The 15,449-nt window shown below is 43.1% G+C and overlaps 1 protein-coding gene across 2 annotated transcripts in view; it reads left to right on the top strand.

The window, feature by feature from the left end:
• LOC138975781 (potassium voltage-gated channel protein Shaw-like) overlaps positions 1-3,060 on the top strand; it is a 19,399-nt gene extending 16,339 nt beyond the window's left edge. For both annotated transcript variants that reach the window (XM_070348530.1, XM_070348531.1), the window contains 4 exons: positions 1-48; positions 472-625; positions 1,368-1,983; positions 2,536-3,060. The exon at positions 1-48 is cut by the window's left edge and continues 245 nt beyond it. In XM_070348530.1, coding sequence (XP_070204631.1) covers positions 1-48; positions 472-625; positions 1,368-1,983; positions 2,536-2,579 — 862 coding nt within the window. In that variant the 3' untranslated portion in view covers positions 2,580-3,060. The remainder of the gene's footprint in view (positions 49-471; positions 626-1,367; positions 1,984-2,535) is intronic.
• Positions 3,061-15,449: the final 12,389 nt, after the last annotated feature.

Raw genomic sequence — 15,449 nt, 5'->3', positions numbered from 1 at the left:
CTTCCTGACCACGCCTCTGAATATTATTGATTTGGTGTTGATTGTGAGGTACGGTGACTGGGGTTTTGCTGGGTTTAGTTTTGGGTATGTGTCTGAAGCTGGGCGAAGGAATAGAATAGACCTTCCAAAACGTTGATATTGGTATAGGTGAATTTATTTAAGTGTTCACTGGATTTTCTTGGAGTTGTTAATGATGTTTTCATTAGATGCTTCTTGCGAAGGTCATGCACGGTTTGCTTTTCTTTGTAGCAAAAACAATTATAATACCGTACGAACAACAAGTGAGAGTTCCTCCCCCCCCCCCTCCATCTTCCTTCCCCCGTCCCCTCACTCTGTCCCCCCTCCCGCTCTCTCTCTCTCCTTGCTCTCTCTCTCTCTCTCACTTTCTCTCTCTCTCTCTTTCTCTCCCCCTCCCAACCCCCCTTGCAAACCTTTTACCGTTCACAACATTACTTCTTGCCTTTCTTGCAGTATGTGGGTGGGTCTGGCCCTGGAAGACTTAATCGTGCCCAGTATCCGCGAGGCCTCACACAGTCACGTGTACCTCATCCTCACCATGCGTGCGGTCCTCGCGCTCAGGGTCGTGCGCGTGCTCCACCTCACAAAGCGCTTCGAGTCCATGAAGGTGTGTATTGTTTTTGCTCACCAAGCACAAGGCTTTGCTCAATAAGCTTCTTCTTCTTCTTCTTCTTCTTCTGCGTTCAACAGACTGCACGATTTAGAGTCTCTCTCCGAGGGATGCCGCAAAGCTGGCCGTGCGACGGAGTTCATATGCCGTTCCCCAGAGTTTGGTCCGAAGGTCCGTTCCGTCTGGCCACTGCTCTCGGCGCCTTGCTTCGTGGGAGGGACAGTCAGTGAAGCATGTGGGATGGAGTTTGGTCAGCTTGACCGCACTCGCACAGGGCTGTGTCTGTTAATTATGCCGATTCTCTTGAGATGAGCACGCAGGCCACAGTGCCCTGTGCGCAGACGGAAAATGAGTGTCTGTTGGTTTTTCTCCAGCTTTCTGATAGGGTCCTGGTCTGCACGGTAGCCACCATTTTGGGCTGCTCAATAAGCATAAGGTTTCGCTCACCAAGCATATAAGACTTTGCTCACCGTGAAGCACTTTGCTGGCTTTCATCGACAGTATCACCCCCTGTAGATACTGTCACGCCAGTAACAGTGACATCATCGTGAAACTATGATACACTTCTGCATATTGATCAGTGACGATAGACTATTTCCGAAAATAACTCTGTCGTGTTTGTATGGGTTGTGATCTGAAACCATTGTGTTCCCGCTTATTGATAGATTTTGTTACTCATCAGTCTATTATAGTGTCTGTTGACGGCGATTTCACTGATACTGTGTGACACTGTTGACAGGTGATGATGCTGTCGATGAAAGCGAGCAGCCAGGAGCTGGGTCTGCTGATGGCAGTGCTCTTCATGGCTGTGCTGGTGTACGGCAACCTGGTCTACATCGCCGAGTTCATCTCAGGCACCCACGTCTTCCAGAACGTCCCCTCGGCCGTCTGGTGGGCCCTCATCACCCTCACCACCGTCGGGTACGGAGACTACTACCCGACTTCCGTGGCCGGGTACTTCATAGGCTCAGCCTGCGCCATCACTGGGCTGCTGCTGCTCGCTATGCCTATCGCTGTCATCGCCACCAACTTCTCCTCTTATTACGAGAACCTGGATTCGTACGAGCAGCGCAGAAAGCGATCTGCGTTCATCAAGGACGTTCTGGGAAGGGATGACTTATTTGTGCAGCCTGCTGCCAGAAGCACCGGCGACTTGCTGCACAACTGTCTGGAGTTCAGCTGCTGCGTTGCGCACGGTGAAGACTCCATGACCACCGTGACGGTGACGCCGACGGAGGAGAAGTCGTCGTATGAGATGTCCCCGGGCCAGGATGGTGGGGACGGGGGTAGTGGTAGTGGCTGTGGCGGAGGTGGTGGCGGTGAGGAGTGCATCATGGAGGATGGCGATAGACATTGTGAGTAGAGTTCTGTGTATGTGTTTCAGTTTCGGTGTGTTGAGGGGGGTGGAGGGTGTGGCGCTAACTTAAGGTGCTTGTATTCCTTTGTATGTGTATGTTTATGTGTGTGTGTGTGTGGTGGGGGAAGATGGGGTTGGGTGAGGTGTGTGTGTGTGAGTGTGTGTGTGTGTGTGTGTGTAGGTGTGTGTGTATGTAGGTGTGTGTGTGTGAGTGTGTGTGTGTGTGTGTGTGTAGGTGTGTCAGTGTGTGTGTGCCGTGTGTGTGTTCCTGCATGCGTTGAATTTGCATAGGTGCTTGCGTTCATTGGAACTGATTGGTTGTGGAAGGGTAGTTTCTGTTGTTCACTTGATTTCGTGCTCTTAATGCGCAAGTGATTTTGTTATTGTGTTGATAGTATGAAAGACAATGCATTCTGTAGTGCATGCAAGTGTGTCCGACGTATTTGAGTGGATGACAAGGTATGAGACTTCCATGTGTAAAACTACGCTTCTAGTTAAGGCTATTCTGCATTGCTTTGTCTTTATGACGTTGTCATTCGTTCGCTTTCAGTTTCTACAGACGTCTTAAAGAACCGCGGAACAACATCGCAATAAAATGGAACGACCTACCTTTGACTGAGAAGTGAGAGAATGGTTTACGTGTACATAGTCGTTGAAGGAACTATTCGGGCCTCTCTACTTTTCTATTGCCAAAATCGGTGTTACACCAAGCACATGTGCTCTGGCACACACACACAAACACACTGCACTGACACACGCGCGCGCGCGCGCATGCTCGCACACACACACCCGCGCATGCTCACACACGGACACACACACACACATTGACACTCACACACACACACACACACACAAACACATGCGTGCTCTGTCACACGTGCACACACACACACCACACACACACACACACACACACACACACACACACACACACACACACACACACACACACACACACACAATTAAATATCCCGCGTGTATCGGGAAACTGGCAGAGACGTTCTTTGATATTAATTGTTGACTTATCTGGTTCCAGGTACAAAAACTCTGTGCAATATTTTATGGAAAATAAAATCGTCAAATATTGTTGTGTCGCCGGAATTGAAAAAAAGTCCTGGTGTTTGTGTGTGGGTGTGTCTGTGTCAGCCGTGTGTGTGTGTGTGTGTGTGTGTGTGTTTTTGTTTTGTTGAAAAAGTGTTGGCAGCAATTTACACTAATTTGGGAAATGTAAGCCAGTGCGCATGAGGAATACGCATGCCGCACACACACACACGATCGCGCACGCACAGACACAACAAGCAACAAACGAAACCATCCAACTACCGACGTGCGTTACCCTTAGCAGGTGGCCTAAAGGAGCAAACCACCAAATCCGGTGTAACACGAGAAAATTACTCCCACGAGATTTTTACTCCGGAGTAAACATTTCGTACGAAAAAGTTACTCCCTTTACGAAAAAAGCACTCCCCCATTGCACGAGAAAATTACTCCCCAAGACAGGTGAGTTCCGAGTAAACATTTCGTTCAAAAATGTTACTCCCCTGACGAATAAATAACGAATAAATTACTTCACCCCAACACGAGCAATTTAACTTCCCATGCCAGGTGTACGAAATTTTTACTCCCTTGTCCCCTGTTAGTCTTGGTGGTGGAAGGGGTGGAAGGAGGGTAGCGCGACATTCGTGTGCGCGAGATCACTTATTGGCATTATCCCTTCGCCCGCATCCCATTTTTGCGTACGAGATTTTTACTGAAAGTAAAAAAAATGGGGAGTAAAAATTTCGTGGAGGGAGTAATTTTTTCGTGCCTTGGGGAGTTCTTTTCTCGTACGTAAAGTGTACTCGGAGTAAGAATTTCGTACGAAATATTTACTCCGGAGTAAATTTTTCGTGGAGTAAAAATTTCGTGTTACACCGGCCTAAATAGGCCTCACTAAAAAGTCAACCGAGCATCGTTTGCCACAAGACGAATCCCATCAACCTCATGTGCAAATCGTGACCTTAGGTTTTGCAGCTCTTGTCCGAAGCAATTAAATCGGAGTCGATCCGCCAGTGCAATGAAGAAAAAGTCCACTGTTTCAGGGCAGTAATAACGCGGTGACGCTTTTTTAAACGTTCGATGACTTAGATGGGTTTTAACAAATAATTAGCCAGCGTCAGCAGGCCCTTCAATCAGGGGTGGGCTTATGATATGCTGGGTGATATTAGAATAACCCTTTTTAGCGGATGAGCGTATGATACGAAGAGCGGGGCACGAGGTGAGTGTCTGCAGAAAAAATGTAATAACTCCTAAAATACTAATTATCCTGCAACCATATTACAGTTGTCAAAACCCGAAATGTAGCGCTACTTATTCACGTTGCTCTTTTTACAAAAAAAAATGCGTATCTATTCAATAACTATCCAAAACACAAGGCAGGTCGCTGATTTGTGGTCGGGTGCTCTTATGAAATACCCCCTGTGCGCTTATGATAGCTTGATTTTTCGGATCGGATGCGCTTATGACTGGTTTTTCGCTGCGCTGCTTAGTGTAGTTAATGAAGGTTCTTCTTCTTCTTCTTCTTCTTTTTCGTTCGGCATCGGCTGAAACTCCCGCGCAAGTTCACTCATGTTTTTGCATGAGTGGGTTTTTGCGTGTATGACCCCGCGTCTTTACCCGGCCATTCAGGCAGCCGTATACGCCGCTCTCGGGGGAAGCATGCAGTGTACATGATGTTTGTGTTTCCAGGGCCGGACTACCGGGGATGTTATGGGGGTTGCGCAACACCCCCCCCCCCAGCCTAAACATGTACCTCACTTATTTAAAACATTTTTTATTATTGTTTATTTTATGCTGTTTCATGCAAGGAGCGACCATTTTCCTATCTCAGAATATGACCTACCCATCAGCTTCAGGGGGCTTCGCCCCCCTGACCTCCACAAGGCGGGGCTCTGCCCCTTGACCCCGCGGGCCAGGGGGAACATCCCCCTGCGGACCACCACTGGCAACCCCCCCTCCTCAGTCTTAGCCTAGTCCGGCCCTGGTTTCTATAACCCACCGTCACCGAAATCTGACATGGATTACAGGATCATCTTTTCCGTGCGCACTTGGTCTTGTGTTTGCGTGTACACACGAAGGGGGATAAGGCCACACTAGCAGGTATATATGGCCATGGCTCAGATTTGGTGTCGAAAATTGTGACACAAAGTGATTTACTGAAAATATGACTTGCATAGGGCATAGCTCAATGAGACAACGATAACATTTCAAACAATACAAGTTTCAGAGAAATCGGACTATAATTGGGCATATAGTGCACAAAAGAGTGCGAATGTGCTGTTCATAACACTTACACCATGTCACACAATTAAAGTGCTGATTTAAAGAAAACAGATGACACAGCATGAAAAATAAAAGTTGTACTGGGTAAGAAACCCTCAAATGAAACAGCCTGTATAGTACCGGAACGAAGTTCAAGACACAAACTTAGAGATTGTGAAGTCTAATTATGCAGTTCATAACCTTACAACAATGTGAGGGTACTCAGATAATTAAGACTAAAACTCAATGTTCTTCTGAGCAAATAAAAAGGGAATTGGTATAAAGCAAGCCACAAATGTAAGTAAAAATATTTCTGATGGGTACCACATGCAAATCTAGGTACAAAAGTCTCATTAAGCCTGATGTAACGAATATTGTGAATTTTTAAGCACAAAAACAGGAAAAACTGACAAAAGCCGGACATCAGATAGTGAGATAACTGAAATATTAAGTCAACTGACAGAAAAAATCATGTTGTCAACAACCAGTCAAAAATCAAGTTAAAAACTTAAACACAGGCTGAAAAATAAGTTACTACCTTTTTTTGTTCATAACTTTACACCGTGACATAGGTATATTTTGCTTCTAGCAGCTAAATGGTGCAGAACTTGGATACATTACACATGTCCAAAAGACATGCACTCAAGAGAGATAACAATAATCCAATTGAATATTTTGTAATTTTAAGTGCGAAGCTATCATTCTAAAAAACGATGAAGGAGTTCATAACTTTACAACAATCATGCTGAAAAATCTGATCAAAGACGACTCTCATGGCTGAAAATTCATTTACTAACTTCAGATACAAGCTAATTAGGTTTATGGAGTAAAAATATTGTGAATTACTCGAATTACACATTATAGACAGAAACATTGGCATCGATATGGTGCATGTTCATAACATTACACGACAAAGACGAACGTAGTCAAAGACCAGTCTGTCACTTTAAAAACAAAATGTAAACACAATGGGTAAATATGGCATAAGAACTACATGGTAAGACAAAAAGGAATAAAGAAAAGCCAATACCAAGAAATTTAGTTTGACAGTTCATAACTTTACAGCAAGTTCTAACATTAACGGTCAGATTGCTATGTAAGGTTATGAACATACATTTCTATCACAAACATTAAATGTGCTTATTCTCCTGGACCACACGAGGCAAACTACAGTATCCTAAGCCATATGTTTCTTTCTGAATATATGAACATAGTGTTAACAAAAAGAGTTTGGTCGTTGTTCATAACTTAACACAAATTACACAGCAGACCTTTGGTGTAAAGTTATGAACTGTGCCAGTAAACACAATCTGCAGAACATTTTGCTCCAGTGAAAATCAGATTAGTACCAGCTGTACACATCTAAGACTTATTAACCTTTGATTCCCTTTCTGAATCTTAAATGACAATACAGTCCTTTACTTGAGGACCCACATGTATCAAACACTAATTTTGTGGGGAAAAGTTATGAACAACGTTAGCATACGACTTGGTCAATGTTGATCAAAATGAAAATGTGCCAGAAAGTTTATTTCTATAAAACCATTGTTGTAAACATGCACTTTGTGATTATGTCTTTGATACTTCCTTAACAATTTTTGAAAAAATGCATGTTCATAACTTTACACAAAATTAAGTAGAAAATTGTGTGTTTTGACACCTTGGAAGATGTTGATTCAAGATGTCACATGTTACTTGAACCCACACAACTTATTTATCTATCACAGTAAGTCAATGACCACTGCAAAGGGAAAAATCCACAAAATACAAGGAAAAAACCAGTGAGCATTGCAGTTCATAACTCTGTCTGAAAATCTTACGACACAACTTGTTCGCTTATTTTCTCAAGGTATTCCTTCGTCATCTTAAATTTTTCCGGCTGTTAAACCCAAAAGGCTCCCTAAATGTAGTGTTCAGATGCTCAAATGATGGATAGAACAGTACTGGTTGGCAATTGTCTGATTAAAAAATGCTGTTCATAACACAGTATTCTTACGACAAAATGGCAAGTTCATCAATTTGGCTCTGTTTAGCAACAAACCATAACACAAATCAGGAATTTTTAAGTTGCAAAAGACTCTCAACAGTGGTCTGATCACAAATATGAAATTCAACAAGGTGGCAGTAGTTTTGATTACTGACAGCAAGCCAGCATTTATTTGCAAGAGTTCTTACGACAAATAGTTATGAACATCACACTGGTGTTTCCGGCCACAATACTCGTCACACAAATGAATGTTTTTGAAAAGAAGGTATGCAATGAATTCTGCAGACTTTTCTGAGTAAAAACAAATTAGTTTTCACCTTTGTTCCCCTCACAATCAGACATAAATTTGATTCAAATATACCCTCTGTTAAAACGTCACAAAAAACTGCCGAAAACGTGGTATATATTTTCCAGAAATTGCATCATAATTACACAAAAATACCTAACTGGTATTTTTTTCAATTGGGAAAAGAAACCTTAACATGTGTCAGATGGAACTAACATGGTTTTGTTCTCCAAGTGCATCTCTGTTAACAACAATTAGTTAACAAGGACGCCAAGTTGGCGAAAAATGGCTTCGACACCATTTCTGAGCCATGGCCATATGCACATGAGTTGACCTGGGAGATCGGAAAAATCTCCACCCTTAAAACCCACCAGGCGGCCGCGGCCGGGATCTGAACTCAGTCACGATCTTCCGATTACTGACGAGGCCGATGTCTTATCCACAAGGCCACTCAGTGCGCCCATCTGGAGCCGGTTAAAAACAGGGCAGGACAGTGACTCGATTCAAGCCGTGTTTTTGTGTGTTGACTGAGAGTGGCGCTGGAACATTCGAGAGAGAGGTAGACGCACGTTTTATGGTGTGTGCTTTGGCTTTGTTATGTCGTCAGCCGTACTACTTCAACAATGGCTGTATCAGAGACCCGTGACAGTCTCTATAGGCTGGATGTCAAGTCAAGTTAGGACAGTAATACACAATCTGCTTCGTCATTGACCACAATGAAGAAAACTTATTCCTGAAAAATCAGTTCACGGCGCCGACCGTTCAGAGAACTAGCAAGAGCTATACATGTACATGTAGCTGCAAGGTACGTAGGGACACATGGATCTATTCAGTCAGTTACCGGCAAAGCCGCCGGCATCTTTTTGTGTAAAATAATGTTCGAGTCCGAGTTCGAGGTAAGATATATAACGTTTCCTAGTCGGTTTTGCTACGGTACTCGTGTTCATGGGTCGGTACTGTTTTGAAACTGTTTTACAAACAACTCCGACAGTAAAATTGTTTGCTGCTGGGTTCACTACATCTGGCGACGAGGACTACGAAACTACAACAGGGAACTGACAAACTCACTTCAAAACACCACGTGCGTCAGCGAACAATTGGCTACAGCACTCCCCCACTTTGACAAGTTCCCAGACCCAACGGCAAACAATTTTAAGTTGTACATATATAAGTTGTATGTAAAATTGCGTTGGCGAACGGCGTTGGGAAGTTACGTCTCGCGTAAATTAGCAAAAAACATTGTCTGTTTGTTTTTCATTTGCGGATGTGTGCCGATCATTGTATTGCTAACCGGCACACTGACACACACACACACACACACACACACCGTCACACACACACACACACGGTCACACTGACACACACACACACCGTCACTGACACTGACACACACCGTCACACACACGCACGGCATGACACTCAGTGACACACACACACACAGCACAGACACACACTGGCATTCCTTGTTTCAGTGTCAATGACCAAGAAAGGCAATACTGACAAAATATTACGCACTGAAATGCTTTTCTCCGTAAGTACATATTTAGTACATGTATATTAACAACATTATCTCACTTTGTACCAACTTGTAGGTCATTGACACACTTTATGTACACTTAAAGACACGGTTGGGTCGATATATTCAAGTTGTGAATGCCACGTATCCCAAACGTTCCAACAACCTACCTTTCTTGTGTTTTTGATTCTGTCGTTAAAACATTTAATAACAAAAATTAACACAAAGATAGAGAGAGAGAGGTACACAGCTCTGGACAAAGTGAGATTACTTAAAAGATAGTGGTACAGACAGAGCCGCACCAGAGACATAGATAATGTATCTCTGGCCGCACACACTTCATCTCTTAGCGCATAACCACTTCATGTCCCAAATAGAAACTTATTCTGGGGACACAAATAGAAACTTACATACACATACACTTCATCACCGACCACGTGTGCAGGCCACTGAGTTGTGTCTATATATAACTCAGCGGCGTAGGCCGGCGGGCCCTAGCATTATAACCACGTCATGTCCCAAATAGACACTAGTTCTGGGGACAGAAGAACCAAGTTAGCATAGCATAGGCCAGCGGGCCGTGTCGTGGGCCACAGTACTCTGTGTGTGTAGTCACACCGCTCGCTACTAGTTACAAAAACCGGAGATACTCGCTGCAGGATCATGTCATTCCCCCTTTTTCCGCTCAGTTTGGAGAGTCGGGGTGCGAGGCCCAGACATAGAAAGACTATATATCTGTGGGTGCTGCGAGGAGCAGAGTGTATCATGTGTTGGTTTTTGCGGATGCGGCAGTGAATGTAATAAGTACATATGATAACAACTTTATCCTTCCATATATATATATACATCGTCATTCGGGCCCAACATCTTGACGTGTTCGTGCTTGCTGCGCTTTTGCTTTGTGCCACTCGAGTGACTGCTTTTGCTGTGTGGGACCAATGACCGCTTGTGCTTTCTGCAACAATGTTAGCATAATTGTTTTGAAGCCCAACGCGCGTACAGGTAAGAATACTTTTGATATATTTAGTATCTTCACAACATTATCTCACTTCTAACTTGATCCGATGCTTTCAATTTCGCTCGCTAGCTGAGTAGCTGTTCGAAAATCCATCGTAACTCCCTTATGTTTGGTTGTTATGACTTAAAAGGTTGGTACAAAGTGAGATAAAGTTGTGAAGATACTAGCTATGTAATAATATTACCTGTATGCTTTGGTTTCAGGTCGCTCGTGGGGGTCTTAAAATAATGCGGACTTGATCGGATGCAGAAATCGGGTCCGACTAAACTACGCGCTAGCACGCACCAGCACGCGCTACCTTGAACCATAGCACTTATACTTTATTTTTATATTTCTAGTTAGTTCATCGTCCATTCTTACATAATACGAAATTTCAAACTTCAATGATGAACTGAATTACGGAAGTTATGACGAGTTTAAGGAGAGCTTATGCCCTACTCTCAAGTCCGACGATATCCGCCATTGACTAAACAGCGCGCTACCATTTATACATTTGTATAGTCACAGCTAGGGTTGGCTTGCCGTTGTGTCGGTTGTGTTCCCGTGTACCTTGGTTGCTTACAGTTACACTGTGTGTGTGCCTGAATCGACAACTGACTCTTTGTGCTGTGTTGTGCTGTGGTTTAGTGTGCCTGTGCAGTGGTAAGGTCTATTTCGTTTAGTCCTAGGATTGGCCTGCCCTTGTCGTTGTGTTCATGTGTGTACCTCGCCCCTTGTTTGTTCACACGTCTCGACTCGAAAGAGACTGATCGCATGTGTGACGTGGAGGGCGATTTCGCCGTCGGGAGGGAATCTTACCATCATGGCGGATTCCTCGAAGGAAAAAGAATAGAGAGTGGCTCCATCGTATGACCTCTCTGTGACATCAGACCCCCCCCCCGGCTGAACTTAAAATATCTAAAAAAAACAAAAAAACCCAGTTCATACTCCGGAAGAAGAAGAAGAACTAGGGCAACTCACCGCAGCTAATTGAATTCAAAACTAAAAATAGACAGTGCGTGTTCTCACAAGTGACAGTCGTGACCTCGCCGCAGCCCTTCACCGTTGAAGCGGACGCGTGGTATGACGCGCCGTTTGATACAAGAAGCACTAATGCAGGGTTTTTCCCCAAAATCTCACCTACAGTGCAGTAAGTATCAAACGGCGCGGTGAAACTCGACATATGTACAGTACAGAAACTCGACTTAAGTATTTCCCCAAAATCTCTCCTACAGTGCAGTAAGTATGAAACGGCGCGGAGTTTCTCGACATATGTACAGTACAGAAACTCGACTTAAAGCCATATGTACTCGATGACTATACACGCTAATTGCTTTACCAACAGCTGGAGACATGCTAAATTAAGTTCTCTGCAAAATATTGTGGTCTAGGACCCCTTCAATGTTGAGATATGTTAATTTTCATTTTGATCTGGATCGTCCTATTTATAGATTTGCCAACAGAGGTAGCGTTGACGCAAGGGAAATAACTCCGCGTCTTTGTTTACATCCAAAGTTTTTGAGACTCTAAAACAAGCTGTAATGCATGTATATGGTCCGCGCATGGCGACATATCGTCATTACATGGTCTTATGGTGCGTTTGACATCGATTATGGGCAAACTACACTTTGTAAACACGGGAGCGCGTACATATGCCTTTAAGTATTTCCCCAAAAACTCTCTTGAAATAAACATTATGCTGGGTTTTTTTTTCAGAAACTCGAATTATTTGTACAGTTTTGGAAACGTGGCTGTGTGACTATTCAGCTTTTTAGCCGGTTTGTAAACGATCATGAGAAGAAAACTGCATACGGCAAGTAAAGTAACGACGTTTTTGGTAGTGTCTGATGTGTTGTTCGTTAATCGAGAACTGAATAATGTCATTTTGCGCTAAGAAACTCGATGTGAAGAAGTCTTATGTTTTTCAGAATCGAAAAAAGTTGTTTTTGTCTCTTGTTAAATGATTTATGTGCTAAACGATACTTTTGTGGATAAATGCTCCTCTAGCTTTGGAACCGGTTCGCAGACGAGATTCCTTTGTTCGCTGACCGCCGGCTGTATCGCAGTGGCCAAGCGACTCGCGTCAGTGTGTACCTAGCAGATAAAGGCAGTGCCGTGTTACTATGGCACTGTTCAGTCAAGGAGTTGATCTATGTTCTGGTCTATGATTGGGTTTGGATATCTACCTTGGAAAAAAAGCAAAATTTGTAAGTCGAGTTGAGACGTGTGAACAAACAAGGAGCGAGGTACACACATGAACACAACGACAAGGGCAGGCCAATCCTAGGACTAAGTGCACCAACACAATATGTAAAAGGGAGAAAAAAGGAAAGTACACGAAAGAGCACATGATTAAGTCAAGGTTGGTTGTTTTGAGAATTGAGTCATTTTTGCCACAAACCGCTTGCTTTACTGGAATAGTACCGCGGCAGTCATCAATAGAGAATGGGGACAACCAGTGCACAACATGGGTGAGGCTCTAGGTGACTATAATACCTGTACATTATTTCAGTCTTTTTATGACTTACATTATCATACCAGCAACTTTTGTTCTTTTTAGAATATAGTAGCAGGCTATTAGTTTGTAATTCCATTCATTCTATGCCTAAAACCATTATCGTTTGAGTTGTAAACCTGCTAAGGCTTTTAGTAAATGTGTCAGCAAATTATTCGAGGGGATGGGTGAGGTAACCTTTTACGTTTAACTATTTTCACGATTCACACAATGCAACACAAAAGTATGTTTGGTGTTCCAAATTGTATTATATGTAAAATTACTAAATGAAAAAATATCTTCGGTTTACTTCCAAAATGCAAAAATGTTTCTTCAAACCAAAATCTAAAACTACACAACCTGAGTTCAAAACAGATTAACAAACTCAATGAGAAGGAATGAAAACAGGTGCCTGCACGTTCCAGGGCCGGACCAAATGAGTTGTAAGGAGGGGGTTCCTCCTTTTTTGGGGGGGGCAAATCAGCGAAGTGGCGAAGCCACAAGCGGAACTAGGGGGGTCCGGGGGCATGCTCCCCCGGAAAATTTTTGAAAAACGGTTAAAATCTGTGCAATCTGGTGCATTCTGGGCCTTGTTTTGTTTTTTGGTGCTACTAAAAAAAACAAAAACACTCAAAGCAAGGTACATGCTTTTTCCAGGGGTGGGGTTCCGGAACCCCTGGAACCCCCCCTGGGTCCGGCCCTGCGTTCAATGCATCAGTCTTGGACTCTATCGTGATGGTGACTGGCCCTATTTCGTCTCTTTCACCCGACTCTGGCTCCAGTGCCAAAACATTCTTTTTTGGAATGGTACGCCGTTGTGCAGGGGTAAAGGTCGCACAGGAATGGTGTTGTCCTCTTGTAGAGATCGAACCCAGCAGCCATCTCCTGCATCTGGTGCCGCAACTCCTCAACCTCCGTTTTGTCGCTGGGACTCGACATGATTTGCTAATCAGTCGTCACTCTGGTTGTGTTATATTTATATTACTTATACTTAAAAAATATTCAACTATAATTTCAAATACGTGTCAAAAATCAAAACATTTAAAAAAGGGGAAAAAGAATTGCCTCAGCCCCACATTGGGCGCCAAAAATGTAAACCTGCTAAGACTTTTAGTAAATGTGTCAGCAAATTATTCCGAGGGGATGGGTGAGGTAACCTTTTACGTTTAACTATTTTCACGATTCACACAATGCAACACAAAAGTATGTTTGGTGTTCCAAATTTTATTATATGTAAAATTACTAAATGAAAAGATCTTCGGTTTACTTCTAAAATGCAAAAATGTTTCTTCAAACCAAAATCTAAAACTACACAACCGGAGTTCAAAACAGATTAACAAACTCAATGAAAAATCCAAATGGTTCTTTTTGATCAACGATCAATAAAAATAAAAAAAACGTTACCCCTGAGTTAGGAATAATCATTTGGAAAATCACGAGCATGAAAATCTGGCTCTTGATGAAAATGTCTGGTACTTCAAGAGGAAGTAGAGTTAATTAGCAGTTGCCAATGAAAAAGTACTTTTGAAACCAAAAAGTGCTTTAAATAATAATTATAACTGACTACTTAAAATTAAAACAGCTAATTCTAAAAACTCATTAGAATAAACAAATAACATTAATAATCTTTTGTCACTTATTCCTTTCTAAATTTACAAAGACAACATTCCTGATAATTAAAGGGAAGTAATCATGATATTCCATTTGTCAAGAAAAAGCACAGTTCTTTCCCTTACACTAGATAGACAATTAACCCATTTAGTTCTGACAAATCATGGTGACCAAAAGTACTTTGTAAAATGTGAAAGAATAAATAAGAAAATACTTTCACAGGTTTACAGAGTCATAGGACTCAAAATGTATGGTTGGCTGACACATTGTTACAGAACGGCACGGCCAATCTGGCCTCTCCCAGAATGCAACAAAAAAGGGGCGGGGCTTACCAAAAATAGCACAACGCGTGGCACGCAATGTAAACACGAACAGGCTATAATTATATTGAAGAAGAAAGTGTTTAATTTCCTACCCAACAATGCCACGACTTGCGCTGCATATTTCTGCCGCAGCTCTGTCCAAAAGGCGACATTTTTCCTTCTCAAATTCCGCCTGTCACTGATGCCTCGAGGATTCCTTGCATCAACAACGTCTCGCTGAGAGGTGACTGGTCTAGCGTTGATGTTTTAATTCAAGCCAAGCGTCGCAATTAATGTTGGTGAGCACCCGATACGCGTCATATATATGCCAGGCTGCTGTTCGTTCTTTTGTCATGGTACTGGATCATGGCGTTATTAAATGACTCTACAAAATATGTGTCCTTGCAGTGAATGAAATCTGCTGGATTTTTGTAGATGATTGATCGATGTAGTGTTTGTCTCAAAAGTTGTTCTGCTCTTGGGTCTGTGATGATTGTTTTTAAAGGTTCATAAGCTGGGTCTGTTTTGAATCTTGAGGTGGTTGTTCTTGTAATGTTCAGTGACATTCATTATGCTGTGCTGCAGTTTTTCGGGATCTTCCTCACTGTTTTTCATGCTCCAGTACACATGCGTTTCGATACTAGTAGCCTTGTCACTCAGGCCTGCATGGGTGCCACTGCCAGGTTTTACCTTCCATTAGAGCGCGAACCACAACACGCTGGTGTCCTTGGCAATGTTTTTTGCAGCGTGCCAGGTGTTGTTGGTTGTCCTTGTCTCACCCCTCATTTCTCTCAGCCAATGGTTCACACTCCCATTCCTGTCATGACAATGTACCCAAATGTGATTACTGCCCCCTTCCTGCTGCTCCAGGCACTAGTAGAGAGGCTTTGTTCCTAACAGTTCGTGTCTCCTGGCACATGGTTGTCCTCTCTGGAGACGGTCTCCACTCTCAGCACTTTGTGTGACTGTGC

Source organism: Littorina saxatilis, linkage group LG9 (genome assembly GCF_037325665.1).
Source record: "Littorina saxatilis isolate snail1 linkage group LG9, US_GU_Lsax_2.0, whole genome shotgun sequence".
In the NCBI taxonomy this organism is placed as follows: Eukaryota; Metazoa; Mollusca; class Gastropoda; order Littorinimorpha; family Littorinidae; genus Littorina; species Littorina saxatilis.
Note: the sequence above shows the minus strand (reverse complement) of the source record. Positions and strands in the feature narration are given on the sequence as shown.